At 40.2% G+C, this 15897-nt stretch overlaps 1 protein-coding gene across 3 annotated transcripts in view; it reads left to right on the top strand.

Annotated features, from left to right (window-relative positions):
- The window catches only part of PBRM1 (polybromo 1), a 54561-nt gene that overhangs the window by 24024 nt on the left and 14640 nt on the right, over positions 1 to 15897 (top strand). For all 3 annotated transcript variants that reach the window (XM_059479894.1, XM_059479897.1, XM_059479895.1), the window contains exons 15-26: positions 230 to 506; positions 1298 to 1403; positions 2554 to 3196; positions 4069 to 4280; positions 5054 to 5239; positions 6476 to 6633; positions 7193 to 7459; positions 8816 to 8961; positions 9252 to 9409; positions 10076 to 10259; positions 11432 to 11642; positions 14050 to 14251. In XM_059479894.1, coding sequence (XP_059335877.1) covers positions 230 to 506; positions 1298 to 1403; positions 2554 to 3196; positions 4069 to 4280; positions 5054 to 5239; positions 6476 to 6633; positions 7193 to 7459; positions 8816 to 8961; positions 9252 to 9409; positions 10076 to 10259; positions 11432 to 11642; positions 14050 to 14251 — 2750 coding nt within the window. The remainder of the gene's footprint in view (positions 1 to 229; positions 507 to 1297; positions 1404 to 2553; positions 3197 to 4068; positions 4281 to 5053; positions 5240 to 6475; positions 6634 to 7192; positions 7460 to 8815; positions 8962 to 9251; positions 9410 to 10075; positions 10260 to 11431; positions 11643 to 14049; positions 14252 to 15897) is intronic.

Raw genomic sequence — 15897 nt, 5'->3', positions numbered from 1 at the left:
AGAACAATCATCTGGAAGAGTAATTTCCTGTTTCTGTGTCAGGCTCCTGATTGTGATGCTGTTGTCAATTGCAAATTCTGGTCTTTAAGTTCAACTTCTTGTCTGTGTTTAAGTGGTTCTGGTTGTCTCTTCATGGTAGAAGATAATATCATTTTGATATTGGTGTTGGAAGTGGGGATAGGAACGTCTGACATTTATTCTTTTCTTTGTGTTCTTCTTAACTCGACAGTAAAAAGAACATCCGGAAGCAGCGCATGAAGATCTTGTACAACGCGGTTCTGGAAGCTCGAGAGCCTGGCACAGGCAGGAGGCTCTGTGATCTGTTCATGGTTAAACCATCCAAAAAGGACTATCCAGACTACTACAAAATCATCCTGGAGCCAATGGACCTGAAGATGATAGAGCACAACATCCGCAATGACAAGTACGCGGCGGAGGAGGCCATGATCGAGGACATGAAGCTCATGTTCCGCAACGCCAGGCACTACAACGAGGAGGGCTCCCAGGTACTGCTGGGCTCAGCAGCCACACTCTCTGCTGCTTTGCAGGCATCAACTGCTCTTAGGATGGCTTCACTGCGATTATTACACATATTAATTATTGTAATTGGTTATTGAACTAAAGTAGAAATTCTCAGAACTTCTGAGAAGGGGTGTCTTAGAAGGAAAACAGCTTTGTTTTCATGGAAGTGGAGAGTGTAGGAAATCAGACTAGAAGACATGACTTGTTTAGCTTAGCAAAATGAGTCTGAAAGGGATATGGTTTTCATTTAAAGTATATTGTTGGGTGTGTTTATATTGTGATGTTTCTCAGGCAGCAGGAATGATGTGGAACAGGGAGGTGGTAAGAAACCTCCAGCTGTTTCTAATGAGGAACTTGGTCAGCTACTGCACTTCATCACCAGGATTGAGTTTGAAGACCCAGGACTGTTGTAGTCCTTTGTACCTTGATGGAATCTGAGTGGTTCAAGGGATCTTTCATTGCTCAGCAGAAGAGTTTGATGAAGAAGTTGATAACACAGCTGCCCCTTGCCATTTTGTAGTCTTTGGAATAGAAATGCATCTTAATTGAATAATTTTTTCAACATTTGTAGCTCCCTGATTTAGAGGGTGGCATCAGTTCTGCTTACCTGTGTCAGTTAAAAAGAAAGACTTATTTATTTATTTAAATAAAATACTCCAGTTTGCTTTCAGCTTCTCCAAACTAACACTGAAGTGTTTCTTAGGAACTAGTCCTTAATTAGTAAACACAGTAAACCTTGTTTTGGTTGGATTTTGATTACTTTACTGATTAATAGGTGTACAATGATGCCCATATGCTGGAAAAGATCCTTAAAGAAAAAAGGAAAGAGCTGGGACCCTTGGCTGAAGATGATGATGTTGCATCCCCTAAACTAAAACTAAGTAAGACAACCTTGTGCTTTGCCTTATCTCATTTCAATACTTACAACACAATACAGGTGAACAGATCTTCCTTTTACACATAGATGTGTTCTGCACAGTTGTTAACACTGACAAGGAAAGTAGAATTATATTTTCAAAATCTTGATAGCAATGGCATGTGTGTATTTTACAATATAATTAAGTGTTTGCATGTAGTGTTTTCTAAGAAAAATAACTTAGAGTGAAGAAAAAAGACTTTGGAATGGGTGGAAGGATTAAGATTTAGGCATAAAGTGTTACCCAAATGTTAGATGGTGCATTATGTGCTCAGTCAAGTAAGGAGCAAATCTCTTCATTTCACTGGTTGAATGTCTGGAATTTCCACAGAATTATTAAAAAAAAGTGAACCCTGTTTGGCAGATTATTGAAAGCCATGAAGAGCATGGAAGTGAAGTTCCTAGAGCTGTTGCCCTTACAGCCTTGCTGCTACTCAAATCTTATGTTCTCTTTATATGTGTTCAGAGCTGAGCAAACTGAGGTGGATAAAATTGCACAAAAACCTTAAAGAAAATAACTGCACACAGTCCTCTTGCAAATTAAATGTGCAGCTCCTGGGTAAAGCACAGGTGTAGAGTACAGGTGCAGTGCGGTAACAAGATCCTGAATTAGTCAAAAAGCCAACCTGATAATCCCATGGGAGGCCTTAGTTTGCATATTACTTATAATAATCCTTTCTAATTTGGCATAAACATGTCATAAAGGAATTTGATCATATTTTGAATACTTAATTTTAGTGATAGCCAAACTCTGTGATGACAGGATTTTTAGCAGCTGCAGAGATAAATTCACGGAGAATTGGAAGACCAAAATGAGTTTAGAGGAGTTTGTTAATGATGTTAGGTAGGAAAAGATGTTTTCCATGCTGAAGCCTGAGGAGGCCTTTGCCAGGTGGAGCATGGAGCAACATATTCTGTGTTTGCCAAAAAGAATATTAAGAAAAAAATTCATAGAGTTATGAAAAACAAAGCTACAGCCTGGAACAGGCTCTGTGTTGTGAGGCTTCTGCTCACACCATGGAGTGCTTCTCCCATGAGCAATTCTCTGGATGAAGAAACTTGCAAGTTCTCAGCTTTGCCATTTTATAACTCCTTTGTTGTTTTTGTGGTGTTAGGTAGGAAAAGTGGCATTTCTCCCAAGAAGTCCAAGTACATGACTCCGATGCAGCAGAAGCTGAACGAGGTGTACGAGGCGGTGAAGAACTACACGGACAAGCGCGGGCGGCGGCTGAGCGCCATCTTCCTGCGGCTGCCCTCGCGCGCCGAGCTGCCCGACTACTACGTCACCATCAAGAAGCCCGTGGACATGGAGAAGATCAGGAGCCACATGATGGCAAATAAATACCAGGACATCGACTCCATGGTGGAGGACTTTGTCATGATGTTCAATAATGCTTGCACGTACAACGAGCCCGAGTCTTTGATTTATAAAGATGCCCTGGTGCTCCACAAGGTTCTGCTTGAAACTCGGAGAGAAATAGAAGGAGATGAGGATTCTCATGTGCCCAATGTCACTTTACTGATTCAGGAACTTATCCATAACCTCTTTGTATCTGTTATGAGCCACCAGGATGATGAGGGCAGATGCTACAGCGACTCCTTAGCTGAGATTCCTGCTGTTGATCCCAACTTCCCAAATAAACCTCCTCTGACTTTTGATATTATCCGAAAAAATGTTGAAAATAATCGCTATAGAAGATTGGACTTGTTCCAGGAGAACATGTTTGAGGTGCTGGAGAGGGCCCGGAGAATGAACAGGTGAGCAAACCCTTATTTTTCAGGTATCTTTATCACAAGGCTTGCATTTAATGTTAGACAAAGGCTGAAGTTTTTTAAGGTGTTTGCTTTCCTTGATATGGGTGCTTGTAAAACTAAATTTCTAAAGCTCTGTCAGATCTTCAGTGGAACATTTGCTTTGATTTGAAAACAAGGAAGAAGTTAGTTTTCTGCTAAGAGATCGTTTTGACAATAATCTTCCAAAGGAGCACCTCATGGCAAAAAGATTCCTACTAACTTTGAAATTGAAAAAGAGAGCTGTTCTCTAACTGCTCAAGTAGTGAATTACTCTTTTGGAGCAGTCACACTTGGTTGAGTTATGGTGTGAAAACTATGAGCACTTGCAACTTCTTTTAGTGTTTTGCTTGAATTCAGTAGCCTTTTTGTGAATGTGCAGGTGAGAGCTTGACTGTGAAGAGAGGAGGTAAAAAATGATCTTAAAACATCTACTGAGAGGAGTATGGATAGTTAAAATAAGTCAGTTTTGTAAATAGTACTGTTATTACTCGAGTTTTCAGAAGTTAACAGATTGTGGAGGTCTAGTGACAAGGACTTCTAGCCTTGGTCACAACTAGTTACCTTTGGTTTTCCTGGCATTTCAGCACTGGTGTATACCAAAATACTGTTATGGGTGAACTGTAATGTAAATTGACAGTGGACTAACAGGTGAACCATCACTTAATGCTTCATGGCTTCAAGCCAGTCTCTGCTGCTGCTTATGAGTAAGCAGAGAAATCCATTGGCAGAGTGAAACTTTCAGTTGATCACAGAGTGGTGACTGATGGGTGTGTTTAGGCTCCTGTTTGACCGTGCACAAACTGTAGTTTTACTCTGTTGCTCATGTTTTTGTACAGGACTGATTCAGAGATCTATGAGGATGCAGTGGAACTTCAGCAGTTCTTCATTAAAATTCGAGATGAGCTGTGTAAAAACGGAGAGATTCTGCTGTCACCTGCTCTCAGCTACACCACCAAGCATCTTCACAATGATGTAGAAAAGGAAAAGAAGGAAAAGCTGCCCAAAGAAATAGAGGAGGATAAGCTCAAAAGGGAGGAGGAGAAGAGAGGTAGCTACTTTTGTTTCATGTATTTTGAATGTACCAAATCAAAAATGTACCCACACATATAATGTGTTGCTGCAGCTTTGCCTGCTGAAAGGACCTCAATAGTCAGCTTGTCCCCCAGTCTTTTATTTTCAAGTTATGAGTGATTTATTCATAGGTCAGAGAGCTTTTAAGAAAGAGATGTAGGTAGATATTATCCCTATGTGAACTCCTTAATCAGAATACATTGGGGTGCCAGTATTATTTCATGTGTATTACAAAAGAAAACAGTCGTTTTTACTTCAGCTTTCTGCTGATAATAAACTTAACAATGAATATTCCCATTGACCTTTTAGTCATTTTCTTTTTGACAAGTACTGATGGTGTTGTCTATGATCATGGTTTTAACACTGCTGAAGAACTGAGGTTTGATAAACCTTTTGTGCTTTGGCTACTGTGGATGTGCAGAGGAGTGGGCTAGCACTATTTTGTAGGGCATGAAGCGTACCCTGAAGGTCCTTTATTTCACAGTTCCTGGTTGTTTGTCTGTGCTCCATTGTGCACCATGTTTAAAGGAATAAATAAGCTCTCCAATTGCACCTTTCCACAGTCAGGAGCACAGCTGTTGGCAATTTTGTCCACAAATCATCTTTCTAACATGGTTGATCTTCCTTCATAGATGTCAGCAGCAGTAAAGCCTGGTAACTCCAGGCTCAAAGTGAGGCACTGACATCAAGAATCTCAGCTAATATGGAATTATGACATCACTAACATTGGTTTTCCCTTTTTGAAATAAGAAGCTGAAAAGAGTGAAGATTCCTCTGGATCAGCTGGGCTGTCGAGTTTGCATCGGACCTACAGCCAGGACTGCAGCTTCAAGAACAGCATGTACCACGTGGGGGATTATGTGTATGTGGAGCCTGCAGAGACCAGCCTGCAGCCTCACATTGTCTGCATTGAGAGGCTGTGGGAAGATTCAGCTGGTAAGGGTGTCCTTACTGTAGGAAAACACTGGGGTGAAACTTAATTATTATAATTTAAGCTTCTGTGGTATTTGCATGGACCCCTGTGGCAGGGAGAAATGGTGAATCTGACTCCATGTTCTCAGAAGGCTCATTTATTACTTTGTAATACTATATTATATTAAAGAACACTGTACTATACTAAAGAATACAGAAAGGATACTTACTCAATGCTAAAAAGCTGATAATGAAAACTCGTGAATCTCTCCAGAGACACAGCTTGGCACCAGTTGGCCAAAAAGTCAAAATAACTCACACCAGAATCCAATGAAACAATCTCCAAACACATTCCACATGAGAAAAACAGAGGGGAAGCGAATGAGATAAGAATTGTTTTCCTTTTCTCTGGGGCTTCTCAGCTTCCCAGGAGAAAAATCCTGGGAGAAGGGATTTTTTCAGAGAATGTGAATGCTGCAAGCTTCCAATTTGATTTTTTTTCCTATGTAGATCTTATTTATTTTATTGGCAAAACTGTTTGAACCAGTGAGTATTTTTCTGTTGCTGTTTCTGAGTTCCTTTTTTCTAGAGGATATTGCAAACAGAAAATTCTTGAGACAGCATGGGCATTTTTTGATGTTCATTTCTGCTTACCATCAAATTGTAAGCCTTGAAGGGATGGGGTTCTGAGTGGCATGGACTCCTTGTAATTTAGGTACAGAAGAGCACTGTTTTTGTGCTGAGAAATCTGAACCAAAGATGGGCATAGGTTTCCTTTGATTTAGAAAAATAGTACATATTTGTAACTTCTTTATAAATCATTGTTATCAGTTCGAGTTTGTCGTCAAGTAATTTGTCACAGCATAAAATGAAAGAAATAGTTCTTAAAAAGCTTATAAAGAATTAGCTGAGACTCTTTAAATAATCAGGTGATTGTTGTGTGGACTTAAGCCATTTCAAGGCCTGAAAGCCAAGATCTACAAATAAGAACAAATTTTCCCTTTATTTTGCTGAGTCAGGATTTACTGGAGAAATAACAATTGTCAGGCTTTTTAAAATTACTTGTTTTCCTTTTCTGAAAAGTTGAATACTTTTCTGTTTAAAAGCAGTTTGCTCCTAGTATAAATGACTACATGGTTATGTGATTAATCATTCAATTGCTAATTGTTCTTACTTGGCTCATGCACTAGAGAATGTCATTTTACATTTTTTTCTTTTTATCACCCTTCTCTTTCTTTTTTGTTGTTTTCTATTTTAAAGGAGAGAAATGGCTCTATGGCTGCTGGTTTTATCGACCAAATGAAACTTTTCATCTTGCAACACGAAAATTCCTGGAGAAAGAAGTTTTTAAAAGTGATTATTACAGTAAAGTTCCTGTTAGCAAAATTTTAGGCAAATGTGTGGTCATGTTTGTCAAGGTGAGAGACTGTTCAGATTTATAAAACAAGTCATGCTTTCTGCTATTTCCTGTTGAGCTGTAGGCACTCTAACATAGAGACATTCCAGTTTTATCTAAATAAAATAGGACTTGCTTCTGTGGGCTGTTTGGATCTTCTTTTCTTCCTGAGATGTGAGGTTCAGCCAGGTGATGGAGGTTCCCTGTGCTGGTTGATTTGTGGTTATGGTCCCCCCTGGCTTGGTGAATTGTCCTTTTCCCAAGTCAAAGCTCAGAAATCTTGTGAAGGTGATTTCAGGCTGCAGATCTTGTACTTGTTAATGCACTGAATTGGGAAATGAATAAAACCTAAATTTTCTCATGTGCCAACCTGTACTGAATTAGCTCCTTCTCTAAGGGTGGGATTTCTTGTTAGTTGTTATTCTTGGTAAAACTTGGCCATCAAACTGGAAGAAGAGAATTCAGCAAAAAGGCTTCTGGCAGAAGCATAGAAAAAGCTGAAGCCATGAGAGGGAGTTCACTGTGTGTCTGTGGAGTGTGGGTGTTGCTGAAATATTTCATATTTTTCCTTCAATCTGCAGGAATATTTTAAATTGTGCCCTGAAAACTTCAGAGATGAGGACGTCTACGTGTGTGAGTCGCGCTATTCTGCGAAGACCAAGTCTTTTAAGAAGATTAAACTGTGGACTATGCCTGTGAGCTCTGTCAGATTTGTCCCACGAGATGTGCCCCTGCCTGTGGTCAGAGTTGCTTCTGTGTTTGCCAATACAGACAAAGTAGATGAGGAGAAGCACAGTGAAACACTGGAGGACAGTAAGGTGGGAGAAAGTATCCTTCATCTTGAAAAGGTATGCAAGGGGAACCTTGATTGTATTTGACAGACAGAGAATGACAAAATATTAGCCCTCATGGCTTGGGTTTCACCACATCCAGACACAATGAAATATAAATTAATATAATATTTTTGTTATAAATTATATGACAGACATTTGTAAATTAACACAATCAAAATATAAAAAGACAGAAAATAATAAACTGTCTAAATATTTGTTACCAACCTCTTTCTTGTGATGGGGTTAGTTTGGGTTTTTTACCGCTCCAGAAAGTTACACTTTTACTATAAGGCCTGCCCTAAGCCTGTAGAACTGTAAGTTAATTTTAGTTCATGGCAGTGCTGAAATGCTTTGTTGTGTAGCATTTCAGTAAAACAGGCAGTAGCTCGGCAGCAGAAAGTAACACATAATATTCTAATGTTTGTGGCCTGTTTGTGGTTGATAATGAAGTAGTTTGTTGTCAAAATCCTTAAGAATATTTCTGTCTAACATAGTGGATAAAATGGTTCATTTATTGGACCTAGAGTAAGAAAACAAATAAATTTAGGTTAGTGTATTAAAATCAGTTAGATTTAATTAGTTTTGTCTGAAATAAATTTAGAGCCATGAAAAAATAAGAGACTCATAAAATATCATAAATCAATAAAAAACACCCCTGAAAAATCCACTGCATTTTCTAATAGAACCTGAGAACACAGTACCCAGCACACCCATTGTCAGCTTTTGTCAGACACCTAGTGTGTGTTAGTCTATTTATTCATGGCAAAAGATGTAATTAATTATACTGAGAGAATGAAAACTCCTAAGATCTTTCCCTTCCATGCCTTGGTGAGACAGCCTGTGTTTCCTTGATTTCTGGAATCCCAGGCTGAAAGTTGGACTGAGGCACAATTTGAGGTTTTACTACAAAGTAAGAAATTTAAATAGGGCAGATGGTACGAATTTGTAAGCAGTACATGGAGTGTTCACATTATTGTCTAAGAGAGTTGAATTATTACATTTTTGTGTCTGTTAGCCTGGCCATATATTCACTTCTTGCTTCCCAAGCACTTTACTGGGCTTTAAACCATCAAAGCTGACAAGATTTGGCTTGGCCAGTTTACTTGGAAGCACTAGAACAAAAAAAGGACCTGTATATTACTATTCTAGCAAAATTAGAGCTGTGTGAGGTAGGAAAGCTTGTGACAGATATGGAGGGTATCTTTGGCTTTGCAGTTTTAATTCAGGAAACTTTTGCACACACATCTCTGCTTAGTGCTTACCTATTGTTGTTAACTTAAAGCAAAGCCTTTTACTGGTACCTGACATCTCTTTATTTCTGTGCTTGGTTTTCCTCCTTCCTCAAGTTTCTAAATGCTTCTTCTCCTGCAGGACAAAGAAGATGTTCCAGTGGAAATGTCCAATGGGGAGCCAGGTTGCCATTACTTTGAGCAGCTCTGCTACAATGACATGTGGCTGAAGGTTGGGGACTGTGTCTTCATCAAATCCCACGGGCTGGTGCGGCCTCGAGTTGGGAGGTAGGGGTAGCTGCTTGTTTGCAGTTTACAGCTGTAAAAATAACTTGGGTGAAAGAGGGGCTGGTTGTAAGAAGGTATAAAAGAAGGTGGGAAAAAATGTGAGTGAAGTGTTACAAGGTGTTGATAGATTGAGGTGGAATTTTAGCTGCCTGATAAAAACCTGGTCTGGTTGTACAGTTGGAATTGGCTGTTCTGTATTTATCTTCCACTGATGGTCTTCCTGAGCATCCTGCTGCATCATCTGGGAGAAATGGCCTTTCATTTGTGTTGCTGGCCTGGTTTCTTTGCAGAATTGAGAAGATGTGGGTGCGAGATGGAGCCGCTTATTTCTTTGGTCCAATCTTTATACATCCTGAAGAAACTGAGCATGAGCCAACTAAAATGTTCTACAAGAAGGAGGTGTTTTTGAGTAACCTGGAGGAGACCTGTCCCATGAGTTGCATTTTGGGTAATTATTAACAGCTTTAATCTGATGTACATCTTCTTTTCCTATCCAATCTGAAGTGATTGACGGCTATGTGTAGGCTTGATTCCAAGTACATCTTTTTCATTGAGGGAGGGAGGAGATACTATTCAGTGAGTTTGTAATATGCATTCTTACCTGTGGGACCTGTGGTGAGAATTCACTGTTAGGAAGCTTTATTACAATAAGGGAATGCCATGTATTATATGAAAGTGAACATAGCAGCCAGCGAACAGAAAATTCCGTTATTCTTGCATATTAATGTAATAACTCCAGCACATATTACCTGCAGAGTTGAAAGGAAGAGTAGGAGGTTGGAATTTGATTTGTTGCAGAGGATGATGGCTGTGTGCTTTGTTTTGGAGTTATGATGCTGTGATAAATATGGTAACTGACAGTGATCATGGAGGCTTGTGATTTTGTGGATTCTCTAGGTCTAAAAAGCAATCCAAAGGCTGCATTAAGTTGCTGTAGGTTTCTTGTGAGTGCAATTATTTGATTGGAGTATCAATTGATGTATTTTCTGTAGTTGCGCCAAGTGCCAGGAATCTTCCACACTTACAAGACAGGCAAACAAATGGACTTTCCACACTTCTAAAAGAAAACCTGCAAGTGTGGCTGCCTTCTTACCCAGCTCTTTCATTTCTGCAGGAAAGTGTGTCGTTCTGTCATTCAAAGACTTCCTCTCGTGCAGACCAACAGAAATCTCCGAAAACGATGTTTTTCTTTGCGAGAGCCGCTACAACGAAAGCGACAAACAAATGAAGAAATTCAAGGGCTTGAAGAGGTTTTCACTGTCTGCGAAAGTTGTAGATGATGAAATATACTATTTTAGGTAAAAATGTGAGGGGAACGAGGGAACACTCTTCTGGATTGTAATGGACTGGCAGCTAAGCCCCCACCCAGCCTCTTGGTCTGGAATAGGGGAGAGAATCTGAAGGGCAGAAGGAAGAAAAACTCCTGGCTCAACTTAAAAACCAGTTGGAAAATTGGAGCAAAGCTACATGCATAAACAGAGCAAGATAAGGGATGAATTCCGTACTTTTCATCAGCAGGCTGTTTCACCGTTCAGCTGTTTCCTGGAAAGCAGGACCTTGGCACCTGTAATGGGTGTTACTGGGAAAGAAAAATGCCATAATCCTGAATGTACCCTGTCCTCTCCTTCTCCCCATATTTTATTGCTGAGCACGGTGTCAGAGTATGGAATATCCCCTTGGCTGGTTTGGCTTAGCTGTCCTGGTTGTCTCCTCTCCCAAATCACTGCCCAGCCCCAGCCTGCTGGGGCACAGAATGGGGAAAAGGAAGGGCCTTGAGGCTGATCTGTTCACACTAATTGCAGCAGGATGTGTTATCCACCCTGTTGTCTCACAGATCCAAAACAAGGCACCTCTCAGCTGCTGTGCAGGGAATTAACCCCATCCCAGCCTGACCCGGGACATCCACAGAAGTCAGAGGTGTAATTTCAGATAACCACACTCTTGGGAAGGAATGCAGATAGCATCAGTCTTTTTATGGTCTTAATACCAATGGATGTTTTCTTTTTCTTCCTCTGACTTCAAGAAAAGTCATTATCAGATTGGTACATTCTCTTGGATATTGTGAAAATACTTAAGTCCTCATTATGAGTAGGGAAAATCTTTTGGTGAACATTCATATTAATAAAATAAGAATATTGAGTTCTCACTTAAGTAAAATGTGAAATCTAAGGAAGCTGTGGTGGTAATTTCTACAATAGAAGGCAATTAAGTACTTGTATTGAAGTCTCCTTCTTGCTCATAAAAAATCCTTCTGACAAGTGACTGAAATGCACACTGGCCATAGACACAAAATTAATTCTGCTCAGGATTCTCAAAGGAAGTTTAGGCACATCTCAAGTCACCTTTGTTTCTATACTGTTCAGTCAAAAATTAAGAAAAGTTGATTTTTCTCTTCAAAAAACAAGTTCTTTCTCCAGTAAGGTATGAGTCCGTTCTCAGCTGCTTTTCATCTTCCTCCTCCACCTTCCAGAAAACCCATAGTTCCTCAGAAAGAGCCATCTCCTCTCCTGGAAAAGAAGATTCAGCAGCTGGAAGCAAAGTTTGCAGAGTTGGAAGGAGGTGATGAGGACATGGAGGAGATGGGAGAAGAGGAAGGTGACATGACTGAAACACCTTCTATGCCTCAGCTTCAGGCCCCCTTAGCCAGTGATTTGGATATAATGCCTTATACTGCACCCCAGGTAAGGACTTTCCTTCAGGAGCCCTTAAACCTTGATAGTCTACATTCTTTTCCCAATCCAAATGAAGAAAGTAACATTTTATATACAAAAAAAGGATTTATACTGAAGTTTACAAGTGTACGGAGTAAATGACACAAAACAATGTTGACATGTGCAAAATGATATCCAGGTGATAGTGTTTCATTCCATTAAATTATTTTAAAAGGAGACTATTCAGCTGAGGAAAACCCAGGGTACTTTTTTATGTCTTAGTATTATTTCTAATACTAGCACTTTCTGTGACACTTGTTCAGAAGTATCAGGTCTTTATATAAAATTCAAATACAAATTTTCTTACACAAGGCCTGGAATTTGTGTAACTGAGTGTGGAAGCAGAGTGAGGAACTATGTTAGCTGGAAATTCAACTAGCCAAAAAAGTTTCTTGGCAAGTGGATTAAACCCTGTATCTGTGTCACCACACTCCCACATCCAAGCTAATGCCAACCAATCTTAAAGAGGCAATGGGAATGATCTGCTGGGAACAGGAGGGAGTTCCAGACTCTTTTGGGACCAGCAGTGTGGATTTCTGCTGCATTACATTGAAAGGAGGTCACCCTGGGGTAGAAATGTCTTTGGATGTTGTGATAGTTGCTGAAGTTGAAAGCTTTTGCCTGGTTTGAGTGGGATGTTTTGCCACGTGGGCAGCCACCAAATGCATTTTCCCTTGCAAGGTTGCTCACTGCTCTTGCTGAACATGCTGAATTTTATAAGCAACTTGAAAATTCTTAAAGAGTATTCCAGCAGAAGTGGAATTTTATCTAGCAACTGTTAAACCCCAGAACTTTTAAACCTTTTTTTCTTCTGCCAACAAAGAAGCTCTTGTAACACCCAAGAGGAGACAAGACAAGTGACTGTGGTGTTGTGGGGCTTGGCAGATAGGTGGGTGATGCTTTCCTGCTGCAGTTTGCTGTGAATCAAGTCAAAGTACTTTAAAAAAAGATGTGCAGCTTCATTGTTTGCTTCAGCCATGGCTGAGATAAAGCATGAAAGAGGGTCTTGGTTGGTTTCTTCTTTTAACAAGTCTGAAAGTAAATACACATTTATCTGGCTCCAATGGAGAAGACTTCTTTTAAAAATATGTGGATGGGAGATGGAAAAGAACAGAGAATGCAGGAACCAAATTTGGAATTCTTATGATTTCTCCAAGTCCTGTTTGCCCTTCCAAACTGATGGGAAGGCTTTTTCATTAGGTTACTGTTATCAAAACTGTTGCAAGAACTATATAGTTAAAAACAGCTGGTAAACTTGTAGCTCTCTATTTGCAGATGTATCAAAGGCCAAAAGTATAATTAGATTCCCTCTCTTTGGTTTGAGAACTCTCCATGTGCCTCTGTGGCTTCCCCAAGAAGCCAGGATGGAATTGTATCTGCCCTGTGTACCATCCCAAACCCTGTGTGGAGTTTTCTTCACTTCCCCCAGTCTTTATGTTCGTAATGAAAACTTCAAGGGTGGATTGCAAGTTAGCACAGTGAAGTTTGGAATTACATTTAAATGGGCCTCAGTTACTCTTGTTTAAATTGATAAGCAAGAGTTTTTAAGCATCTTGGTATTACTAAAGCTTTGTTTTTAGCTGAGAGGAGAGTGTTGAACTGTGGGGTCAAAGCAGCAAGTAGGAGTCAGTAACATGGTCAGAATTTCAGGAGAGGAAGAAAACAGTTAAATGTATTTTTGTTTCCTTTTTTGCCTCCACCAGGTACTTGGAAACAATGGCACTTTTCAAGATGTGACAGATTTTTAATGTTTGAGGTGTGAGAAAGGCCTTCAGAGGGTTTTGATGTGATGATACCTTTATGGGTCATGCTGGTCAGAGTATGAATGAATTATGGTCTCCTAGCAAAAAGATAGGTGGAAGGGCCTTCAAAAAGGAGCTCCAGCTGTGGTATCTCAGTATTGAGATGACAGAATGGGTTCATGTTTTGGTGGCTGAAAACATCAAGGAGCTCTCACTGGGGGCATCCATAGTAGGAAAAGCAGGGGAGCAGAATTTTTGTTGCTCTTTAACATAAGAACATGATGGGAATCTGTGGTGCAGGTAAATGGTGATCAACAAAACTGGGCTTTGGTTTTTCAGGGACAAATGGTTACTTATGTAATGAGAAGTGAACACTGGAGGAAAAGGAAGATCTGGCAGGCAAAATAACATTTAGAAGTGGAATGAGGGGAGAGTAGGGATTGTAAAGGCAAAGGAGGAAGTGGGGAAGCATTTTTCTAAAATGTGAGGTGGCAAATAAAATATTTTACTCAACTTGTGTTGGCAACATCTCTGAACAGCTCAATGGAGGAAATCTGTGCCATGACACAATTCCTTTTGTTCTCTTCTGGCCTTCTCTTTTGTACACTTGTGGTCATAACTGCTTTTTCTCACAGTCCACTCCCAAGTCTGTTAAGGGCAGCACCAAGAAGGAGGGATCAAAAAGGAAGATCAACATGAGTGGGTACATCTTGTTTAGCAGCGAGATGAGAGCTGTGATTAAAGCTCAGCACCCAGACTACTCCTTTGGAGAGCTCAGCAGACTTGTAGGAACTGAGTGGAGAAACTTGGAAGCAAACAAGAAAGCAGAATATGAAGGTAAGTAAAAACTGATGCTGAACTCTTTTCTGCCTTTTTTCTTTCTCAACACTTTCTGTTGTTCAGATGACAGGTTTAATAAAAGAAAATATTTATGTTTGTGTTCTGGATGTACCTTAAAGAGAAGTTCATACTGAGAGATGGCTGAAGAGGAGCAAAGAGCATATTTCAGTTATGTAGAGCACAACTGATAATTTAAATGTCTTTGCCACAAATAACCAAATTAGCAAATTCCCAGAAAAGGGGGACAAATTAGAAGTAAAGGGGTATGGAGCTCCTGGGCTAGAAGTCAGTTGGAAAAATATTTTGTCAATGTTTCCTTAAAGAAGGACTGAGGGGTATTTTGGAGAAGAAGCTCTTGAGAGCTGTAGCAGCAGGTAAGAAAGGCTTACAGGGGAGTGGGGGAAAGTTCATTATTAACAGTACTTAGAGTCCTAAAGGCTGTGTACTGTACTGTAAATATGACCTGTTGTTCAGTACAACTGAACATCAACTGTTGTAACTCATTATCTTGAGAGATTTTGTATCCTGAAGTAGGCCTAGGAATATTTCATAATCATGAGATACTTTAGACCAATCTTTCTCCCCTTTCCTCCCTTCTTTTCCTCAGTTCCTTCCCTCCTTTCCTTTCTTTGCCTTCCTCCTTTTCTTCCCTCCCTCCTTTCCTTCCATTCCTTCCCTCCCTTCTGATAAATAGTCACTGTGTTTTAACTTTTATTTGATTGAAGTAAAAATACAGCTGATCTTTAACAGCCAACCCTTACCCAAGCCAAACACATGGGTTTAACATCCATAGTTACTTCTCTAGTTAATAGCATGTCAACACTATTAACCACTGTATTGATGCAACTTTATTTTTAAAAAATGCTCTTTTGCATAGGAACATTTCAACACCTGGGAAAGTTATGGCTCAGTTCAGTTCTAACTTTGAAAATGAGATTTGATAGGTTTTCTGCACACTCATAACTTAAAGGCAGCTTTGATCTTGAGGCTGGAAGCTTGCATGCTGTCACTGTCCACTCTCAGCCACTTCAGTCCTTTCTGATTTTCAGTAGCACCTCTTTGCAGCTCTGGAGGGAAGCACAGCCCCCTTTGCTCTGTGCCAGTTTGCTTTGCAGATGCTGAGAGGGGAAACGGTAACGCTCTTTCTTTGTGACACTGCTGGGGCCTTACTTTGTTCTGTAGTTGTTTCCTTTTACACCCTTCTAGGTGCATGTGTGATCTTTTTATTGGCAGATGCCTCCTTACAGCCTCATCCTTCAGCAGGAGGATGGCTGGCATGTCACTGCTTCCTTGCTTAGAGCAGCTTGAAGTCCTGCACTTCTGCAGGAAGGCTCTGTTTGTCCACCATGTTAATGACTGTCTGTGTGCTTCCATTTGAATCTTCCTTCTCTATTCAAATTTTCCAAAACATTTGGGGTTTGAGCTGCAGTTTCCCTGGCTTGGTGTCTGCCCTGAACTAGACTTACTTTTACTTGGTTTTGAGGGGTTGGGATGGGGTAACATAGTGTCCAAAATGTGTTTGCTTACCATTTGTGAAAGGAGAGAAACTCTACTCCTTCCACTGCGGTGAGTCAGAATTCAGGTGTTCCCTGGTGTGGATGTGAAGCAGGGAGCAGGGAGTGGGCATGGTTTGACATCTCAGT

Source organism: Ammospiza nelsoni, chromosome 11 (assembly GCF_027579445.1).
Source record: "Ammospiza nelsoni isolate bAmmNel1 chromosome 11, bAmmNel1.pri, whole genome shotgun sequence".
Lineage (NCBI taxonomy): Eukaryota > Metazoa > Chordata > Aves > Passeriformes > Passerellidae > Ammospiza > Ammospiza nelsoni.
Note: the sequence above shows the minus strand (reverse complement) of the source record. Positions and strands in the feature narration are given on the sequence as shown.